A 15,224-nucleotide genomic window follows, 5' to 3' on the forward strand; every position below is an offset into this window, starting at 1 on the left:
TAAACTGCATACAGTAAGTTTATCTTTTATATTAAAAACAGTATTTCTTGCTCACCTGAACGTTAAGTTCCAAATGTTTCCAAAACTGTATTGCAAGCGATGCGTATTCGCATATAGACAGAGCATTTGGGCAGCATTGGTGTAATGCAATGGAATTGGAGATATTGAACAAAATCCACAGGTGATTATAATTTTTTTAGCTCAAATTAGCCAATAAATTTGGCATAAATGAAAGGACACGATACGATTGACATGGTTGAAAACTGTATCTCTAGGCCTGCTTGGTGTCTATCACTGCCAGTTCCACCTGTTAATTATTGACCGGCACCATATTGCCATTAACCCCTGAAATGCTACTCTGCTGGTGAAATACAGGTAATCACCAGGTGTCACAATAAAACAAACAAAAAATTGGTTTTATAAAGATATTTATTTTTTCCAAATAACGTTTTTAATACATTTCATACTAAATTATTATGCATTCTGTAATATTCTGTAATGTAACACTTTTTATTTTCATTCAAAATGGCTAACACCATCTGAGCTGACATAACACAACAGTAACCATATATTAGCCCCTATTCTACAGGTTAAATGTTCCACTATATAGTGGCATCTGTAGTGCTTATCATATCTGATGGGATATTAGCCCCCCCCCAGACACACACACACACACATACACACACACACACTGTGCGGTTAAAGGGATTTGTGTTATGGTGTCTTAGTTGGAGCACTTGGCCCAATCCGATTCATCCTTATCAGAGAGCGTCAACCGGATTTCGTGTCTATTCAGACCGAGTATGATTTGGGAGCTGTAATCTGGCTACTGCCATACAGACTTTTGAAGGGATTTTCTCTGCCTTTTTCAATGATGTACACTGATGAAGATTGTAATGAGAATGGAAATTGTTTCAAGTGGAGTGAGAGGGCAGGTGGATCATTTGATCTTTACTAGAGGGGGATGCTCTGTGGGGATGATGCCTTCTCTATGACACATGGATCGATTGCATTTCAACTGTATAGCACATGTCGCTATAGGTTTCAAAGCACTTTCAACATGGCATGGAGCTCGCAACACATTGTGGAGAAGTGAGGGGTTATTGTCCCTGTTTGAAGTCAGAAAAGCATGGTTTGCATAAGACAGACAACTGTTAAGTGACCTCCACTCACCGATGATCTTCAAAAGCTTTATTACATTGTGTTTCAAGATGAACAGGAAGGTTTCTTGACAACTCTCATTTGGCATTCATTGTTGTCCTTCATTGTGCAGGTGAGAATCAAGTATAATATTAATGTGATAAATAATACAAATTATTATTATGATAAATAAAGCCTCTTTCGACAACATTCTTTCCGTCTTGATTTTATCATTACACAAGTCCTTCCACAACAATACTCTAATGATTAGATTAACACACAATTCATGATATCAAGAAAACAACATGAACATTTCTGTAGAACTAACTGCATTAGCTCTAATGCAAAGGTTTGGCAACTGCAAAATGGCCCTTCAAACATCCCAACCAATGTAAATAAACCTGATTTTAACCTATTCCATCATTCCAATGGCTAACCAAGCAATGGCTGACCAACAATTCCTTGTGAAATGTTATTCTTGCCTAGCATTAGTCTAGCATTAGCTTTAGCTTAGCAATACTGGACCAGCTCGCTCATGGTGCAGCCGGATCGGCAGCACACCCCAGCAGGCCCCACGTCTCGGCGGGTACGGGAGGACACGGTGTACCCCAGAGGGACGGTTGAAGGCTCCATGTCCCCCTGGACCTGCGGTGTGCTGGGAAACCCTGGATGGGTCTGCTGGTCTTCTGTCATACTCTCTGTGGAGTCCTGGTCATCTTGCTGTGTCACCACATCTTCACCAGTCTCTGAAGTCCTCAGGTTGGAAAACTGATTGCTGTTCAGCCAATCCAGAATTACCCCTGTAGAAGGAAAAAACAGAATTAGGCATCATTCACAATGTAGGCAGATGTCAGCAGAGGTGTCATGCCTATAGGGGGCACAAGAGCACATGCCCCCTCAGAATTGAATTTGTTATTTTTATTTAACATTTATTTAACTAGGCAAGTCTGTTAAGAATACATTCTTAGTTACAATGCAGCCTACTCCTGCTAAACCCGGGAATCGAACCAGGGTCTGTAGTGATGCCTCCAGCAGTAAGATACTTAGACTGCTGCGCCACTCAGGATTTGTCCTGTTTTGACCTTTTGTAGATGTTAAATGAGTTACTGAACTTAATTTTTAAGCCCAAGTTTTGTCAAAATTGTTTATAAAAATATCTGTCAGTGGTATTTTGCGGGGGGGGGCACTCTGGCTGGAACCCCCTACTCTCCCTAGTAAGTGTTTACTTCGAAGGTGCACCACGGAGCAAGAAAAAGAGTTAAGAGTGACACACAGGGTTTGATTTGATTTTAGTAGTCAGTGATGGGCAGCACTCGCAGGAGGTATGTTTGTAAATTAATTTGATCAAGCTATGTAGCCTATTCATTCCTTCTTGATGAATAAATAAAACAAAAATGTTTCTTTGTTTCTCTGAAATACTACCACCTAGCAATTTTATAAAGTTGGCTTTAGCTAGCTAGCCAGATAGGTTCCCAATCTCCCGACCTTCTAACTAGCTAACAAGCCATTTCAGGCTATCAATCAAATTAGAGTAGATTGTCTAACTATCTTAGCTATCTGCTGGAAGGTTGCTGGACTTTAGCAACCAATTACTAAATGCACTGATTAAGACTCACATCTTTTAACCAGATTTTGCAGAGATACAGAGTAAACATATTTAGTTTCTTGAAAAAAGAACCACCAGTCAGGAGGATACAGACAGCTCAAGAGGTAAGCTTAGATATGCAGAAAAAATGCTTGTTTTAAATGTAATCTGGCACGCTAAGTCTAATATCATGATATTATTGTATTAATTATGACTCCATGATATGTGCCTGTATTGATGATATGTGTTATGTACTGTTTTGTAATTTGTATGTAATATCTTAGGCATGTTATTGCTGTATATTGAGATGTGTGATTTACAGTCAGAAGGACACCCTCATTAAAATGACAATGGGACAGGTGAAGAAGATATGCTGAGATAACCTATGCAGAAAAAAATCATGATGATTATGGCTCTGTTCCAGGTGATTGAAAAATGCTCAATTCTAGGGGTTCTCAGGAGGGGTTCTCCAACTCCATCCTCATATACTTCGTGCTTTGGATGTCAGCTTGTTTGAGAAGAGGATTCCATTTACCTCCAACCTCTATTCTCGTCCCACTGGGCACAGACGTCAATTGAATGTCTATCCCACGTCATTCTTTGAAATGACGTGGAAACAATGTTGATTCAACCCGTGTGTACCCAGTTGGATGCGTTTTAGTATAGAAAATACATGTATGCCTTTCGGATTCAACTAAACTGAACTCCGGCACAAACAGCAGCATAATAAACATATGAAAACAAGCTATTAGGTCCTTGAGAGTTGTACTCACTGTGGTGGTTGACGGGGTGTTGTCCAAGCTCCGGAGTGGAGCGCCTCAGTCTGGAGCTCCCACACGATGTGACTACCATACGGATAAACTCTCTCCCACACAGCTTCACCCTGGCATCCTGCCCGTGGGTCCCATACACCCCAACCATGAGAACTACCACAAGAGACACAAGACACTTAGCATCCATGATGTTGATGAGGATGTTTGCGCCCAAGTGAATCACACAAACAGCAAATCGATGCAGCAGGTATGGTACGATGAGGAGGGATGTGATGTGTAGCTTGTGAGAGCTTCCTAGAGCCTTATATAGTGCCCTGCTGTCTATGCCAGGCCCGGGATTCTCATAAGGAGCCATTCGCCCTTGGCCAAGGAAAAGGATGTCCTGATCTTGAGATCACTACATGTCAAAGAGAGTTCCCCTCAAGGCTGGAACTCTCATTTGAGATAAATACATATCAAATGGTGATCTATAGCATGGGGTTTATGAACTGGGGTTAGTGGTGCAAGTATAGGAAAATGAATACTTCCAGGTGATCTGAAATTGTTTTTCCTTTTCATTATAAAGATTAAGTTTACTCATATTCAAGAAAAGCCTCTTATGGCCCCAAAACCATAGGGTGATCCATATATTGACCTGATGGATAATAAATCTGATTTTTGTTATAGGTAGCCCAGTGGCTAAGGAGTTGGACCTGTGGCTGAAAGGTGGCTGGTTTGAATCCTGGGCCAGGCGCTGAGAAAAAGGGAGTGGGTGGAAGACTCATTTCCATTGTTCTCTGTAACATATGGACAATGAAGTTGCTGTGTTGTATCCTACCATTATGAAATATTTCATTATCTAACCCTGATGAGCCTCTACTGTGAAAATATGGCGCATAACTTACTCCGTAAATCTTCACATTTAGGGACTTTTTATTATTTGAAAATGTTGATATGTGTATGTATTCTCTGTGATTAGTTTGCATATTTTCTTTGAGAAGTGTTATTTACCAACTGTGGCTATGTGTCTGGACTTATCTAGAAGAAGGGGAGCTAATAAAATCAGGATGCAGGTGCAAAACAAAGTCAAGGATAATGACTTACCATGCGCATTCATACCACAGCTTCATATTTCAAACATTTGTTGAATACGGACATTATGCGGTACTTGGCATTGAGCTTCAGTTACATCTTGTTTTGTTCGTCTCAAAATAAAATATGCAGACAATAAAATTCAAAGTGCATCATATCTAGAATAGCAATATCAAGGAGTCCCATGGGGGAGTCACAGCCGTCACACGGACTCCTTTCACTGTGTGTGTGTGTGTGTGTGTGTGTGTGTGTGTGTGTGTGTGTGTGTGTGTGTGTGTGTGTGTGTAGCCTTGGGTGCATTCCCTGTCTTTCCCTACTTGGCTCCAGGTTGACGCTAGAAGACACCGCCAGGCGACTGGCTTCTCGATTTAATTGATGTGGAACATTTTTCGTCATGAATCTTGTTCTGGAGGCAGCTCTGCAGACTGGTCACTAGCTGGCACAGCCACAAAGTCATAAAATCAGATTTTAAACCTAACCTTAACCACACTGCTTACCCTAACCTTATATTAAGACCAAAACAGCTCATTTTTGTTTTCATGAATTTTTACAATATAGTCCATTTTGAATTTGCCATCTAGCAGAAATCTTTCAGTTGTCAATCCAGGGCAAGATTCATGACAATAGGTTGACGTTGCTAGCTTGTACTTATTTAACTCAGCCTGCCTGGTCGACCAGCTAGCCAGACAGTTTTATTTAGCTAACATTAGCTAGCTACTGTAACTGTTATTGTAGCTTTCTGTTTTTATTTTTCCTTTATTTAACTAGGCAAGTCAGTTAAGAACAAATTCTTATTTTCAATGACGGCCTAGGAACAGTGGGTTAACTGTCTGTTCAGGGGCAGAACAACAGATTTGTACCTTGTCAGCTCAGGGGTTTGAACTTGCAACCTTCCGGTTACTAGTCCAACACTCTAACCACTAGGCTACCCTGCCGCCCCTGCCGTTTGTATGTGGCTTGCACTTCAATGGCATCCCTCGAGGAGATTTTCTTGTATCTTTCCAACCAGGCGAAGTACTATGAAGGCACCACTGATCTCGACAAGAGGCGCAACATTCAGAGAAATTCACAAGCAGTTAACTTCTATTAGATAATTGGACAGATTAAGCTATGCACAAACATTTTCCATCTAGTTAGTTGGTCATCTATATGTTGTTAGTTATACATATAGTTCAGTGGAGGCTGCTGAGGCGAGGGTGTGAGAAAGAAAGTGAGAGAAGGAGAGAGAGGTGGGAAGAGAGTGGAAGAGAGACAAAGAGAGAGAGAGAGAGAGAGAGACAGAGAAAAGACAGCAGTGCAAATGTACTGAGACTTGAGTATTTCAACAACTCTTCTCTTCCAACTTGTTAGGTAATCATGTACCTACAAGGGAAGGATGGCCAGCCACACAGGACCGAGATGCATCTTGGCCATTTCAGAGTGAAGCCATGATTGCCAAAATCAACCTACGCTTCTTCTGACGGGGAATTGTCAAGGTGGACAGCTGGGAAAGTGTTTATCAATCACATTCTATTATATCTATTATATCTGAAATGATTTCAATTAATGTCATATCAGAGAGCGCACATGTGATAACGTGCGTCTCGGTGAGAGGTGTAGGAGTCAGGCGCAGGAGAGCAGGGATGTCTGAGAAGCGTATTTAATAATATGGTCCACCAATATAAAAAGAACACAGACGAAAATCCAAAAACTACGCTCTCGAATACTCAGAAACTCATGCAAACACACGGAGTAACAAACACAGTTCCGACACTTTACATACACGTGCGTAATAGTGAAAACAACAAACATCAAATACAATCGAGCGCAACACACACAAATCTAATCCCGCACGAACTAAGGCAGGCAACAGGTACTCTATATACACACAGAAATAAACGCAAATTAAACCAGGTGTGAAAAGAATCACAGACAAAACAAACAGAAAGGGGATCGGTGGCGGCTAGTAAACCGTCGACGCCGACCTCCGAGCGCCGCAGTGTTATTTCATATTTTTGATGTCTTCACTATTATTCTACAATGTAGAAAATAGTACAAATCAAGAAAAACCCTGGAATGAGTAGGTGTGTCCAAACTTTTGACTGGTACTATATATAACAAAAATGCTAAATGATACATGGTCATACTATCTTAAACAATTCCATATGTCAGTTTAGCACCCCCTCCCTCAACATCTTAGACTTTTAAGAATTACAACACTACATTCCTAACCGGCAGTCTGTGCAGATGTGAGACATGCTTGAACGAGAAAAACAACAGTTGAGATTAAATAACTTTTATTCTTTGCACATTCTTTGCAACCATTGCATAGTCTATTTATTGCAATTGAGTCCTATATACAGTACTACAGTGTATCCAGTGCCTTCAGAAAGTATTCACACCACTTGACTTTTACCACATATTTGTTATGTTACAGCCTGAATTTAAAATGGATTAAATTGAGATTTTGTGTCACTGGTTTACACATAATAACCCATAATCTCAAAGTGGAATTATGTTTTTGAGTCAATAAGTATTCATCCCCAAGCGTATATAAATTCAGGAATAAAAATGTGCTTAACAAGTCACATAATAAGTTACATAGACTCACTATGTGTGCAGAAATAGAGTTTAACATGATTTTTGAATGATTACCTTATCTCTGTACCTCACACATACAAATATCTGTAAGGTCACTCAGTCGAGCTGTGAATTGTTTGGTTTGGTGGCCAACGCAAGAGAACGCTACCTTCCCCAATGCATAGTGCCAACTATAACGTTTGGTAGAGGAGAAATAATGGTCCGGGGTTGTTTTTCGTGGTTCGGGCTAGGCCCCTTAGGTCCAGTGAAGCGAAATCTTAACTCTACAGCATGCAATGACATTCTAGATTATTCTGTGCTTCCAACTTTGTGGCAACATTTTGGGGAAGGCCCTTTCCTGTTTCAGTATGAGAATGCCCTCGTCCACAAAGCGAGGACCATAAAGAAATGGTGTGGAATAACTTGACTGGCATGCACAGAGCCCTGACTTCAACCACATCAAACACCTTTGGGATGAATTGGAACATCGACTGTGAGCCAGGCCTAATCGCCCAACATCAGTGCCCACCTCACCAATGCTCTTGTAGCTGAATGGAAGCAAGTCCCCGCAGCAATGTTCCAACATCTAGTGGAAAGCCTTCCCAGAAGAATGGAAGCTGTTATAGCAGCAAAAGGGGGACCAGCTCCATATTAATTCCCATGATTTTGAAATGAGATTTTTGACGTGTCCACATACTTTTGGTCATGTAGTGTATGTAGCTAAAATAGAAGTGGCATACCATAGGAGAAGAACTGAAATGTAGAGCATATTGTACAGAAGACAAAACATAAAGAAGATGGAGTTGTTTACTCACAGCGGCCCACCACCAAGCGTCAGGTATGCTGCTGAAGGGGGTGCCTGGCTGGTCCAGCTCCACAGTGTGCATGAGGGCCGAGAAGGTGAAGATGCCCAGGATAATGAACAGGAAAAGGCAGCACACCTGCTCTGAGCACTGCCGGATGGTGAATCCAAACGCCTGCATGCCTGTGGAATGCTTGGCCAGCTTGAGGATGCGGAAGATGCGCAGGAGCTTGACCACCTTGAGCACCTTGCTAACCTTGCTGACCCGGGCCATGGTCTTCAGGTCCTTGGGGCACTGGCATCATTTACGTCTGTGAAAATCTAAAAAATAATCTGGATGAAGTAGGGCATGACAGCCAAAAGGTCCACAAAGTTTAGAGCACTTTTCACAAAGTGTTTGATGTCACAGGTGGTGTGCAGCCTCAAGAAGTACTCAAAGGAGAAGAATACGATGGAGATGATCTCCACACACTCCATGTAAGTCTTGCCGTAGATGGTGTACTTCCTCAGCTCCTTCACCGTGTTGAGGGTCATCGCCACAATGGAGATGAGGACGAAAAGGCTGGAAAACACGGCAAAGCCCTTAGCCACTAATGAGGAGTAAGAGTTCTCCATCAGGTCCCCCCCCCATCAGGTCCCTCCTCATTAGTGGCTAAGGGCTTTGCCGTGTTTTCCAGCCTTTTCGTCCTCATCTCCATTGTGGCGATGACCCTCAACACGGTGAAGGAGCTGAGGAAGTACACCATCTACGGCAAGACTTACATGGAGTGTGTGGAGATCGTCTCCATCGTATTCTTCTCCTTTGAGTACTTCTTGAGGCTGCACACCACCTGTGACATCAAACACTTTGTGAAAAGTGCTCTAAACTTTGTGGACCTTTTGGCTGTCATGCCCTACTTCATCCAGATTATTTTTTAGATTTTCACAGACGTAAATGATGCCAGTGCCCCAAGGACCTGAAGACCATGGCCCGGGTCAGCAAGGTTAGCAAGGTGCTCAAGGTGGTCAAGCTCCTGCGCATCTTCCGCATCCTCAAGCTGGCCAAGCATTCCACAGGCATGCAGGCGTTTGGATTCACCATCCGGCAGTGCTCAGAGCAGGTGTGCTGCCTTTTCCTGTTCATTATACTTATTTTCCACCATAATTTGCAATTAAATTCATTAAAAATCCTACAATGTGATTTTCTGGATTTTTTTTCTCATTTTATCTGTCATAGTTGAAGTGTACCTATGATGAAAATTACAGGCCTCTCTCATCTTTTTAAGTGGGAGAACTTGCACAATTGGTTGCTACTTTTTTGCCCCACTGTATTGTTGTCTCTACCTTCTTGCCGTTGTCTTTGCCCAACAATGTTTGTACCATGTTTTGTGCTGCTACCATGTTGTGTTGCCCCCATGCTATGTTGTTGTCTTAGGTCTCACTTTATGTAGTGTTGTCTCTCTTGTCGTGATGTGTGTTTTGTCCTATATTTTTATTTTGTATTTTTAATCCCAGCCCCTGTCCCCACAGGAGGCCTTTTGCCTTTTGCCTTTTGCTAGGCCTTCATTGTAAATAAGAATTTGTTCATAACTGACTTGCCTAGTTAAATAAAGGTTCATTTATAAAAGATGTAAATAAAAAAATACCCTTCAAATTTTCATTGATAGACACATTTTATTGATAGACTATATTTGTAAGTGCCATTACAAGTCCATTTGTTTTGTCTAGTCCTTCGAAATTCAACTTTATATTGGTGTAAGACTCCACACTGCTTCAATTAGTTAATCAGGCTTTGTCTTTGCGATTAAAATATACCTATAAAATAATATATATTTTTTATGCAACTATAATTAGAAATCAAAGGCATTATACTGATTATTCATCCCCCCCATCCGCCTATTTCTTGGAGTGAATGAACAACAATACCGGAACCGGAAATGTTCATTTATTTTAAATATACTATGTTTTTAATCCAGGGATATGTATTTTTTAAACGCATATCATACATAATATGAAATAATACAATTACAAAGTGCCTAAATCTATTAAAAGTTGAAAATAATTTGGATTACAGTTTGAATATATACAGTACTCTCACCACGTGACTTCCTTTCCAGTCAACCTGACAATATGGATGCCAGCCGCGTGCAGCCGATCAAGCTTGCAAGAGTAAGAAAACGCAATCATATTCAAGAGACTTTCAATATATTCATGTGTACATTCGTAAATACTCAGTGTTTCATTTGAGCTCATTTTAATAAAAAAAGTTCCTGCCACGTTTATACTTGAACGGAGCCTCATTGCTTGGTGAGCTGCGCGTGCTGGAAGTGCTAAATTACAGCAACCATTAATTTATCTAGCTTAACACTCGCTAGGTAATTTAGCTGAAAAACAGGCACTCATACGTCCCACGTTATCTCAGATGTGTAGTTGGCTAACTAACCGTTTTACGATTCTTCTCCAGGTCACCAAGGTGCTCGGGAGAACTGGTTCCCAGGGACAGTGTACTCAGGTATGTGTTACTGAAACGCTAGTAGGCTAACTTGATAGCCAATTAGTTAATCAATGTCGATGGTTAGCAATATTAGCTTGCTAATGGTGATGTATTGTGCACTAACTAGTAGTCCTTGATTCCACGTCTGTTATTCTGGCTATACCACATGCTAATGTACAAGATTGGTTGTGGCAAAAGGTCACTAAATTAGCCAGCTAACATGTCATGGTAAAACAAAGGTAGTTAATCAATGACATGTGTATCCCAACTGTCACTACATTGAAATGCAATTTATTTCTAGAAATGCACTAGTTTAAACACCTGGTGTGATCAGATGTATTATTTAGGTCCTTGGTTCTGTGTTATGGAATCTGTAAACCGTGTAGTGTGTGGCTGTTGCATGTTCAAATGTATCATGTCTTGTCTCTTTCAGGTCCGTGTGGAGTTCATGGATGACAGCAACCGGTCGATCATCAGGAATGTGAAGGGGCCAGTCAGAGAGGGTGATGTGCTGACACTTCTGGAGTCTGAAAGGGAAGCCAGAAGGCTGCGATAAAGGTGTGCCATACTATTGTCCATTTAAAGCAGGGCTCCAACCCTGTTCCTGGAGAGCTATAGTCCTGTAGGTTCACTCAACCCCAGTTGTAACTCACCTGATTCAGCATATCAACCAGCTGATTATTCAAATCAGGTGTGCTAGTGTTGGTGTGAACATACAGGATGGTAGTTCTCCAGGGACTGGGTTGGAGAGCCCTGATATGTATATTAGGTCAGTCATGTGTACTCCTAGACAGCAGTTGGGTGGGCATGTTTTTGCTTCAGCCTGATTCAATTAAGCTTGATCGTGAAGAGCAGTTTAGACGAATCAGGTATGTCGCAGTAGTGCTGGAATTGCAATCCTGCAGGATTTCTGAAGTAGCTTTTGGTGTGACAATCCAAGGGAACTATAAACCAATGTTGCTATCAATGGTCCTCAAGGGAAGTCAAAACCATTTACCACAACCTCTATAAAAGTATTACTTTAGGGTAAAAGGTAAATAATTGTTGGTGGACTGGGAAGTCATTAGGCTCTACATCCACTTGTATGTCATCCCAGGGATATGTAGGTGTCTGTTAAAATTATGTCCTTGGGTCTGTTATATAAATGTAATTAATTCCCACATCTTTCGTTGCAGTGCCCGGCGAAGTTGTGAGATGCCAAACCAACGCCTGGGGTGCAGACACCCCATCAGTTCATATGCAATGGCCCCACATCTCACTTGTGCAGTTTAAGAAAAAAATAAACATTTGTTGTTCAAGATGAAGATTTGTGTTTTTCCTGTTCAATGACCAATGTGTGTAGACATGTTGTGAACCAAAGTTAACTAATGGTAGTTTATTTTAAAGTACACTTTGTCCTTGAATATGTTATGGATGCCACCTGTTGCATTGATGATCCTATTTTAGACATACAATTCCCACTTACTGCAAAATGTGTGCAGGTGCTGAAGTAAAACCCTAACAGGTTTGATTTGAATGATTGCTCTCCTTTTGTCAGAAGAGCAGCATACAGAAATGTACTGTACAAGGGGACGAAGTAGCAGCAGCGTACTGATTCGGTGATCACTGGAACTAAATGGTGTGTTTATGTACAGTATTTGGAATGCTCACCTACGTTTGCTGAATTTTAAATTGAGCCATGGGGCACCTCTAGATTTGAAAGGATTGGCTTGGGTGGGTGGGATTTTACTATATTGCTTACGCCTATCCAATAGTTTCAGGTCCACGTGGGTGGGTAGGAGGGCTAAGGGTGGATTTCAGCCTGTACTTAGGACTAGTTTATTTGTAGGCCTAAACAATGCCACTTTCGATTGAAATATTAAGAGATGGAATGTTTTCCCTTTTATTTGGATTGGGTTTTTAGCCTGATCAATATTTGGCATAATTTGAGAGCAAGGGTTCTGTGATACTTTTATTTTATCAGATCAGGGTTTACTGTAGGTAAGGGAGGCATGAATCAAAGATTGATAAGTGATGACATCGTTACCACTGGGGGGAATATGGTTAGTCTGCTTAAGGGGTGGTTTTCCCGTAGACCAATGTGACAGTAGCGGGGTCTGTTCTTTGATTATATGAACCAGAAAAAGATATTTGAGATTGGGATGTCTCGCTTCCTCTTACATCTCTGGAAGTATGATGCTGTGTGAACATTGGTCTACAAAAATGGATATTCCTGATCCCGCATACTAGTGTAATATGACTGTATAGTATCGTGCCCATCATTCCTTACTGTGTTGCTATTGCCGTTCCTCAGATTTGTTTTTTTATAGCCTTATACAGCTAGACCCAAATCTAGAGTTTCACTGCTCCAGAATCGTAGGTCAAATATTTCATGCTGAAATCTTATTTCACTATCATTTCCACAAAGTTTAGCCTACCCTTTTATTGTTCAATGTTTTACTGTCAGAAGTTGATTTATTTATTTTTTGTCTGAAGGTTGTTGTAGCAACATGAATTGCCAAATAATTGTAATGGAACTACCCTGTTGGGGCTTTTCGTTATGATGCAATATCAAGTTCATGTTGAGTTAGCTCATTTCCAGTAGAGGGAAGCATCGTTCCTAGTTTAACTCATTACTTTTCAGTAGTCCACAGAGAGGGTTGTGACATCTGCCACGGGGTTATTTTTACACCGATGTTCCATGAACAGTCAGTGATACACTAACTTGAACTCATGAACTCCCTGTCTCCAACATTTTGGGCCAGATTCAAGCAAACTTGCAAAAGGCTGCAAAAATACACCCTTTCATCAAAATTCAAGTGTGTTTTGTGTTTCACCCACCCAGCAGTGTAAACATATATATATATTTTTTTTTAAATAGTGTTTTTTTCTGCGGTGCAAGTTTGAATTCCAGCCTCAATGGGCAAAGTTAAACAAGTCCTTAAATACCAAAAGAAAAGCAGGTCAACCCATTTACAGTTTGAATGAGTATTCTCTTTGCTATGTGCACCTTTTCAACACCTGTGTGGTTTGTGGTGAAATTGCTTTCTATTCTGTAACAGCAACACTTACCGTCTACCTATTTCCAACAACTACAGGACATGGACATACTGTTTGTGGTACCTATATTTCACTCATCTACACATGTATTTGGACAGTGATTTTAAATGTGGCTCCAGTACATTTGATCTCAAATCCAAAATATCCTGTAGGGTGACAGAGGAGACGGTCACCTTTTATTTGAGGGTCTTTTCATGCGTATCGGATTTACTTTTTAGAAATGAAACCACTTGATAGGTCTATGTATGAAAATACCCTCATTTAAAAGGTGACATTCTGTACTGTCACCTCATGAAACATTTTGACATCACTGTCCAAATACATAGGTAGTGGTGTATGTATTTTGAGACCAGAATGGTATATGAATGCTATCTAAATTAAGCTTGATTGACATTATCATTATGCCTCTCTATACTGTGACATGCCTCACAAATTCCTTTAAACATGGCTTGTGTCTGACCTATCATTGTCTACAATGCTTTTGTATGTCTCGTTCCTCTTATCCGATCAATTGTGATTTTGTTCTCTTCTGGTAAGTAAGTGTGATGATTATGAAAGTAATCCATCAGAATGTGAGCTCTCGTGTCTTGTTTAAGAGGGAATTTTAAATATGTTAAAAGGAGGACAGAGCAGTGGACTTGACAGCGTAGAGCAGCATTTGCTGCTGTCTAGTAGAGTACTGTGACCGTTCAGTGGATCAACAGCTCGACACAATCAAAATGACCTGTTAGCTACCCTGTGTCCTGGTGCAACTTTCACATAGACTCCCCTTTTTTTCTACTGTGTTATTGACTTGTTAATTGTTTACTCCACGTGTAACTCTGTGTTGTCTGTTCACACTGCTATGCTTTATCTTGGCCAGGTCGCAGTTGCAAATGAGAACTTGTTCTCAACTAGCCTACCTGGTTAAATAAAGGTGAAATAAAAAACTAAAAAAACTCAGAAAGACGTAAGTTGAAACCCAAAGTGATTTACTTCCGAACTATTACGGGCCCCTCTCACTGGCATACATTTGCAAATGGACCGGATCAACTTTTGCCAAGCTATTCATGGACTTCGAAGAGTGGGTCCAATGACACATGGTATCGTTTGGCATTATCATGAGCTGTCATTTCTCAGAAGACAGGTGGATGAAAGACCAAAGGGTAACCATTGTTTTCATTCCTAAAGTAATATTTCAACATACAAAATGACTAAGATGCATGAGTTTACCCCACTTTCATGTTTACATATCACGAATAGGGTCTTGAATGAAACCTAACCATGTGACCTGACCCGGGAGAAGAGCCCAAAGTTTCAGGTAAAACTCAGGGTCTTAATAATGACGTTTTGGTCATTGAAACCATCTGCAATTATTGAAACTACATCTATCAATTCTATATTTACCTCAGAGGAAAACATGCCAAGTAGACACTACCATACATATCAATCTCTAAACAACATGTTGTTGGATTGTCACAGTTTGTAATCAACTCAGTTGACATAAATATAATATCTCTTAGGTAAGCTGATAACCTATGAGCCATATTTAGTCTCAATCACATTTGACACCCTTGGCGAAGTTTCATTGAAAGTGGCCGATGTGAACGACTAGAAAGAGCAGGCTGGCACTTAATAAGAGGGAGAGATTCCAAGCTGAATGCTTATCAGACTTCTTAGTCAACAACAACATCTCCGAAAGGGATGAAAACAACAAGGTGTCAGCTTACTTCTCATCACTCCACAACACTCATATCTGAATCATCTACACGGGCAGCATGTAGCCTAGCGATTAGAGGCTGT

At 40.7% G+C, this 15,224-nt stretch overlaps 2 protein-coding genes and 1 pseudogene across 2 annotated transcripts; 1 reads left to right on the forward strand and 2 right to left on the reverse strand.

Moving 5' to 3' along the window:
• Positions 1-1,167: 1,167 nt before the first annotated feature.
• insl3 (insulin-like 3 (Leydig cell)) lies at positions 1,168-3,761 on the reverse strand. Its single transcript, XM_065016933.1, has 2 exons — positions 3,499-3,761; positions 1,168-1,940 (listed from the first exon to the last, which is right to left on the reverse strand). The coding sequence occupies exons 1-2, from the start codon at positions 3,683-3,685 to the stop codon at positions 1,651-1,653; spliced, it is 477 nt and encodes a 158-aa protein (XP_064873005.1). The 5' UTR covers positions 3,686-3,761; the 3' UTR covers positions 1,168-1,650.
• Positions 3,762-4,721: 960 nt separating this feature from the next.
• Positions 4,722-8,554, reverse strand: LOC135571142 (potassium voltage-gated channel subfamily V member 2-like; annotated as a pseudogene).
• A 1,455-nt stretch (positions 8,555-10,009) lies between these two features.
• rps28 (ribosomal protein S28) lies at positions 10,010-11,707 on the forward strand. The gene is made up of 4 exons (XM_029642278.2): positions 10,010-10,078; positions 10,374-10,421; positions 10,837-10,961; positions 11,579-11,707. The coding sequence occupies exons 1-3, from the start codon at positions 10,040-10,042 to the stop codon at positions 10,957-10,959; spliced, it is 210 nt and encodes a 69-aa protein (XP_029498138.1). The 5' UTR covers positions 10,010-10,039; the 3' UTR covers positions 10,960-10,961; positions 11,579-11,707.
• The last annotated feature ends 3,517 nt before the right edge of the window (positions 11,708-15,224 follow it).

Source organism: Oncorhynchus nerka, unplaced genomic scaffold, assembly GCF_034236695.1.
Source record: "Oncorhynchus nerka isolate Pitt River unplaced genomic scaffold, Oner_Uvic_2.0 unplaced_scaffold_4___fragment_2___debris, whole genome shotgun sequence".
Lineage (NCBI taxonomy): Eukaryota > Metazoa > Chordata > Actinopteri > Salmoniformes > Salmonidae > Oncorhynchus > Oncorhynchus nerka.